General features: G+C 37.1%; 1 protein-coding gene across 1 annotated transcript; it reads left to right on the forward strand.

Moving 5' to 3' along the window:
- Nucleotides 1-1,741: 1,741 nt before the first annotated feature.
- Nucleotides 1,742-6,663, forward strand: LOC111776504 (tRNA 2'-phosphotransferase 1-like). Its single transcript, XM_023655965.1, has 8 exons — nt 1,742-1,918; nt 2,095-2,196; nt 2,783-2,930; nt 3,256-3,345; nt 3,680-3,734; nt 3,882-4,004; nt 5,945-6,001; nt 6,086-6,663. Exons 1-8 carry the CDS (start codon nt 1,776-1,778, stop codon nt 6,208-6,210), a joined length of 843 nt encoding a protein of 280 aa, XP_023511733.1. The 5' UTR covers nt 1,742-1,775; the 3' UTR covers nt 6,211-6,663.
- The last annotated feature ends 449 nt before the right edge of the window (nt 6,664-7,112 follow it).

Consider the following 7,112-nt stretch of genomic DNA (forward strand, 5'->3'; position numbering starts at 1 on the left):
TCATTCTGGTATTATTTCCAAGCTTGACACTGTGAGTAAAAGTTTTATCTAAGCTTGAAAACATGTTTTCATTACCACACATGTGATTTGAGCAACCCGAGTCTAAGAACCAGGCGTCACTTCTCTTTGATCCATGGAGTTCTACATAGGCTATGAGCAGCATCTCATCTTCTTCGTCAAGCTCAGCATCTCATAATTTGTTTCATTCTTCCACTTTGGACATTCATACTGAAAATGTCCTAAGCTGTGACACTTGTAACATTCAACAGTTGCTTTGTTGAAATTTATTCTCCCTCTTCCACGCCCTCTTCCTCTGTACGTTCCTCTCCCTCTGTTGTTTGTACTTGATCGACCTACAACATTCAGCGCTTGTTCTTCATCATTGTTGCTGGAGCGTCGAAATTTCTGTTCATGCACCACTAATGAACTTTATAACTCATCAATGGACATAGTATCAGTATCTTTTGATTCTTCAATGGATAATACAACGTATGTAAATTTGTCAGTTAGGGTGCGTAGAATTTTTTCTACAATTTTCTTTTCTGACATTTCGTCTCCATTGCTTCTTGTCTTATTAGCAACCTGCATCACTCTTGCAAAATACTCAGTGATGGTTTCATCATTTCTCATCTCTAGAACCTCAAACTCTTTTCTTAATGCATTAAAAAGTGATTTCTTCCCTCTTTGGTTTCCACAAAACTTTCTCTTCATTGAGCCCCAAACAATCTTGGACGTGCGACGGTCCAAGATTTGTTCAAAGACAGTTCGATCAATCGCCTTGTACAGGTAATGCTTTACCTAATGATCCTTGACTCTAACATCGTCAAGATGTTCTTGTTGTGCAGTAGTCAATTCTGTCCCTTCTACTGGTTCCGAAAAACCATTCACCAAGCTCTATAAGCCTTTTGCTTTAAGCAAATTCTCCATCAATTCATTCCAATGATCATAGTGACCATCGAAGTGAGGAATTTTCGTTAATGTTTTGTCGTCACTCATTCTCTCAGTGTTCAATCACTTGAAGATTGCAACTTCTTTCCAGCTGACTCTGATACCAATTGATAAGTTCAACAGCAGATTATTAGAATAGAGAACATAAACAATTGGATCTGAAGTGCGGTTTTATTAATTATAAGCATGACATTATATAGTCTTTACAAAAAATATAGAAACCACAAATAACTTAAAGTAGTTAACATAAAAATATCAGTACAAAATCCTAAGAGTCCCAAAGAATAGGACGCCCCAGAGGCTAGCACTATATTTGAAATAGAAAACTAGACCAGTGACTCCTAACAGTAAAGTATAAATGGTCGAGCTCGGGTATCCTTATTGGGTATTGTAATTTCAGGTGTAAATTATTAAGGATCGATATGCTAGTATTGGATAAAGTGGAGCGTCGAAATCTCAAGTATAAATTGTCTTGGATCAAACATAAAGTTCTATAGGAAAGGGCATTGGCGCTTTGAATATAAATGGTCGGGGTCGATCGGTCTCGTCCCGAAAGAGTAAAGGTTTGATAAGCTTGGTCATACTTAGTACCAGACGTTATGGGAGAGGGACCATAACTAGTAGTTGGTTCACTAGTGATTACCTGACGGGACCATGGCTAATGGGAATCGAAATTGTTGGCCCATTGGCATCAGGTGTGTTGATAACCGTTTGATGGTCTTACTGCCACGTGTACGTTGGATATAATATCTCAATGGCACAATTTTACACCGCATAGCATGTGATTGCTAATTCCACCGTCGTCTTCAACCTTCCCTCCCTTACCGATGTGGGCTTCTGTTGTTACCATCTGCGGCATCAGATTTATGCGCTGCCGTCCTCTTTTGCTTCCAAGAATCTCTCCTTCTCTATTTTCCATGGATAGGAGCAATACCTCCTCCTTTTCTTCTTTTGCTCATTCCAGTAAAAGGTAATTATGCTCCTTCCTTCATCATCATCTTTGAAACTGGCGGAATATCGAAGGAAATCTAAATCGTTTTCTCTGCGCCGTTTTTCATATTTTAGAATCTTGAGTTCGTATGGTTGTTTTTTGAAATCGTAGAGATGGTTATTGATTCTGTTCTTTGTTTTGATTTTTTCAATTAGCGGTGGAAGAGGAAGAGGTTTGGACATGAGGAATGACAGAGAGAGCACGAGAGGGCGCGGTGGCTCTGGTAAAGACAAAATTGATGCTCTTGGTAGACTCTTGTAAGCATATTTCGTCCATTGGTATCTTGTTTAGATGTTAATTGTCTCGGATTAGTTGTCAAACTCATTGTTTATTAGATTAAGCTTATGAAAGACTGTGTGCATGCTCTTTTATTTTGAGTTATGTTATTTATGGCGAAACATAGGTAATATGTACGTTTGGTGATTCATGAAGCTGAAGCTTAATTCCCTAGAATGGAGATACACAGGATAGGAAGATCAAGCTTTAAATGGAAACCTTAAATCAAATGTTCTGATCAGTTATGCACGTTGAACTTGAGAAAATTCCAAGGGGAGTAGAATACAGTCTCATGGTCTTAATGTTATATTCATTTCTAGTAGTGCTGTTACTTGACACCATATCTTTATAAATTTGGGTGGTTTTTTTTTAACAATTTTGAGTTAAGTTGTTGTGAGGGTTCCTATATCTTACTGTTTATGATTGGCTGGTGCAAAATGAATAAGCCCGAGTAAATGATTGAGAGGAATTCAAAAGTTATGCATAATGCATATACGATTTGTTCTCTATAGCAGTGTGATCTGGTTTATATGTTTATCGATTGATATTTGCCCCTTTTATCTTCAGAACACGCATCTTGCGACATATGGCTTCTGAGTTAAACTTGAATATGAGGAGTGATGGATATGTCAAACTTCAGGATTTGCTAAAGTTGAATTTGAAAACATTTGCCAATATCCCATTGAGATCGCACACGATTGATGACATAAGGGAGGTTGGTCGGAGAATTTTCTTCTTTAGTTGCTTTCGCATGACTTTAATATGTAGATTCAAACTGATATGTAACTTAGGCTTTCCATTGCNCTTTCGTATGACTTCAATATGTAGATTCAAACTGATGTGTAACTTATGCTTTCCATTGCTCAACAATGCTGTTAAAGGCTGTTTGTTCTATTTATCTTGATCCGTTTATCCTTGCTTTTTCTCTCAACTAGTTCCACTATTGTATTTCCTCTTCCACGACTTGTAAATTTCAGTTCAGTTTTGTTTCTGTAAGCATCTAGTATTGATGAGTAGTTTTTTTTTCCCTTCAATGCCAGGCTGTTCGGAAGGATAATAAGCAGCGTTTTAGCCTCCTGGAAGACAATGGAGAGCTCTTCATTCGAGCAAACCAAGGCCATACAGTCACGGTTATTTTCTTTCTTTATAAACCATCAAATCCATTACTGTTACAAAGTCTTGGGGGATTGGCAGTCAAGATCATTCATTGCAAAATTGTTGATTGCTTCACATTAGGTCAAATGCATTTGATTCTTCTTTACATTGACTTATTAGTAATATACGAAATGAAAAATCCGTTGCCGCTTGTTTTCTGTTGTTACTCTATTTTGTGACAATCGATCAGCCTTGTCAGATGAGTGTAGTGTTGTATAAAACTTCCTCAACTCTTGTACGATTGTGATACTGGAATCAGATTGACTATTTTGTGTACACCATCATAAATGGAAAAAACGTCCTTTGCAGGTGGTTGAAACTGAAAGTTTATTAAAACCGATTCTTTCGGCTGAGGAGGTTCCAGGTACTGCGGTTTGATGCCTCAACTTTCCTACTTTTTTCACATATCATCCTTTCCTCCTTGATGTGCATGATGGGAGTATCCATGCATTTTAAACTTCCAATTTTGTTATTCAATTAATCACTTTTTTTCTCCCTCTCTTTATGACAGTTTGCGTACATGGTACTTATAAAACGAATTTGGAATCAATTCTGGCATCTGGTTTGAAACGCATGAAAAGATTGCATGTCCACTTCTCATGTGGTTTGCCAACAGATGGAGAAGTTATCAGTGGTAAGTTAAGAAAATCTAATTGTTACGCTTTCTTAAGAATGTTTCCGATAAAACCATGACGTCACTTTGATCAGCACTTGCTACTTGAGTAAATGTACATTTATATTTTGTAGGGAATAGAAACTGGTTTCTTTGATTGATGAAAATGATTACAAAAATTCCTACCATACATAATTACAAACACACCTCCAATGTGTCTCGAGGGACGATACACTATAGTTACAAATGACGAGATCGTTTTCCATGTTTAAGCAAGAAAAGATTATATGCGAAGTTTAGGTGCTTTGTTGCTTATCTGTGAAGATCTGTGCATTTCTTTCCTGCCATAAGTTCCAATAGAAAGCCCAAATTAATCTCTTTCATAGGATCTTTGTCTCTTTCTTGAATGGATGGCTGATGAGGGACGCATCAAGGAGGGTGAAAGTATCTCCTGGTCTTGTAAAACTCCAACCAAAGGCATCTTGTAAGAAGTTCCAGAATGTTGAATTGTAGGTAGACTGGCTAGATAAATGAATTCGTCTCATGATTGTTCATACATTAGTGGCAGCAACTTGGAGAAATTGTAATCCATGGAGATTTTCAAAGTAGTCTGTCAAAAGTGTTAATGCAAGCTTGACTTAGCTCTCAAATAAGGAACTTGACATCCTTGAGAGATTGCCCCCTCCGTAATAGTTTGTAGAATTTGAATTTTACCATATTGCCGGTAGATGCAAGCTGTTTGGTCAAATAACCTGTGGTAAAAGTCCCACTTTTCTGAAAAGTTCACACCCACCAGTTCCCTTTCTCCGACTGAGTAACTCTGCAAAAGGTGGGATAAAGATGCCCATTCATCCACTTCCATGCAGTATATATTTCACCTCAAGAGTAAATTCCATGATTCAGTATTCCAATTCCACAACTCTGTAATTGATAGGGAGAGATGGTAAAGAATAGGATATTCTTCCAATTGCATATCTTCACCCTCTTTCATTTTCGTTCCATTTCTGGTTTATTTCGTCATTTTCATAAAAATTGAGCATACTGTTCATCATGCTTATTATCAATAAAATTAGCTCATTTCGGTTCTAAACTTTCATATCATGCTTCCTATAACATGCTCCAATACGTACTACAAGCTCACCTTAATTTGAAGTTCCTAGGTGCTACTTATTTAGTTCGGTTGTTACTTTGATGGTCGGTTCGGGTCCTTAATGAGTTTCAAATTTCTTCTAACTTTTTAAATAGGGTTCTAAATTAAGAGAAAATATTAATACCATTAAAATTGGATCGGAAATTGGACAAAAACCGGCCAAATTGGGTGAAAATGTCAATGTTTTGTACATAAATAGTGAAGTATCATTCCTTACTCCTAACCTCCAGCCATGAACAGTATTTTGTATTTTGAACCCCCCAGTTTCCTCAACTCTGAACAAGGCCTTACACACCTCAATCCTTTACACTTTGGACAAGAATCATGCAATTTCATTAAGAATAGAAGAAACTATTGATTTTCGAAGTCTCGAGAAAACTCAAGAACGAACCTTCAATCTCTCAACTTGATCTCTCCCTACAAGTACGTTCAAGTCTCAGTTCCTTCACAAACTGTGTAAAGCTTCCTCACACAAAACTATACCCCCTGAAATCATGGAAATCCATTAACATTCGAGGTAAAATCACTTGAAGAAGATTTGGTTCATAGCCACGAACACTTACCTCAAATTCGAATTCGAATCCCTCCTTCTCATGCCTCTTTGCTCCAGTTCTTTCCTCAATCCCTTACCGTAGGATCCTCCAAGTTTCAAGTCCAGAGCTGGCCCCAATCATCACACATCTCTCCTCAAAGATCGTTGGCTGTTCTTCTGCCTTCTCTTTTATTTATTTATTTGTTATTTGTCATTTGTTTATTATTTATTTTGGTTCACTCTAAGGCTAACTTGTTTCCTGTTTCTGGAAATGGACAGGTATGAGACGCAACGTTAATGTTTTAATCTTTCTTGATGTCAATAAAGCTCTGAATGGTACTGCTGAACCCTCTTTTATTTTCATTTGTATAATACTGATGATCTCTAATGCCTGTTTCTTGCTAAAACATTGTATTTCAGATGGAATGAAGCTTTACATGTCGGACAACAAGGTCATTCTGACCGAAGGTTTCGACGGAGTGGTGGCAGTCAAATACTTTCAAAAAATCGAGTCATGGCCAAATCGACAACCAATTCCATTTTGAGCCTGGATGAGATGGTGTACATGATCAATCATTTCATGAAAATATTGAATTGTGTTTAGATCTAGAGACAAGATATTAACACAATCATAACTGGAAATTTCTTATTGGATTTGCACCAGATTCTCGTATGCTAACTTTTATAGCTCGGGGTTAGCTCGGGTTTCATATGAATTTCAAACTTGGGGAGTCTTTGCATTTAAGTTGGCAGCAAACAGTTCTGTCCTTCTTACGAACATGATGGTGGATCTTTCATGAAGATTTGGCAACAAGTTTAGATTTGTTCATGAAGCGATGAAAGTTAGTATCCAAGTCTGTGGAGAGTGATATGAGAAAGCAGCCTCTGAAGAAGTGTATGATGATATTTCTTCATTTTTGATTCAGTTTGTATTGGTGAGTGAAGAGTATGGTTAACAATTCTGATGTAATGCAACCTGTACCACAGGACTTGCTTTATGAAATTTCTGATAATAATAATAATAATAATAATTATTATTATTATTATAAATATCAGAAATTTNAAAAAGGAAAAAAAAGGAAGACACCAACTTAGCGATGTTTTGATTTTATTAAGAATTAAATAAAAACAATAAATAGGAACTCTACCTTTTGAAGTATTCCTAGCTTGCAACGCTCAAATTGTAAACAATTATTATTAAAAATTAACTAATCAATTACGTAACTATGGCAACGAAACGGGTCTGTTGGCTGGCAACCCGATTAGGTAAGAGCAACTCCAAGCTTGAGGGAGAATACGATCTCACTAAAGCAACCAAATGAAAGCAAGGCCTAATTGCTTGCTGCACTTCGCGCGCAGGAACAGACCTTAGCCAATTACCGGTTTAAGCTTTTGCGAGAGCACCAGAAAACTGAAGAGTAACGGCAGCGAGTGATTGAGTTCAGTA

This window comes from Cucurbita pepo, chromosome LG15 (genome assembly GCF_002806865.2).
Source record: "Cucurbita pepo subsp. pepo cultivar mu-cu-16 chromosome LG15, ASM280686v2, whole genome shotgun sequence".
NCBI classification, from domain to species: Eukaryota; Viridiplantae; Streptophyta; class Magnoliopsida; order Cucurbitales; family Cucurbitaceae; genus Cucurbita; species Cucurbita pepo.

Coding starts and splice junctions, on each gene's coding strand:
- LOC111776504 (XM_023655965.1), top strand. CDS start 1,776: ATGTGGGCTTCTGTTGTTACCATCTGCGGCATCAGATTTATGCGCTGC. Junction 2,931..3,255: donor CGATTGATGACATAAGGGAG/GTTGGTCGGAGA, acceptor CTTCAATGCCAG/GCTGTTCGGAAGGATAATAA. Junction 3,346..3,679: donor ACCAAGGCCATACAGTCACG/GTTATTTTCTTT, acceptor CGTCCTTTGCAG/GTGGTTGAAACTGAAAGTTT.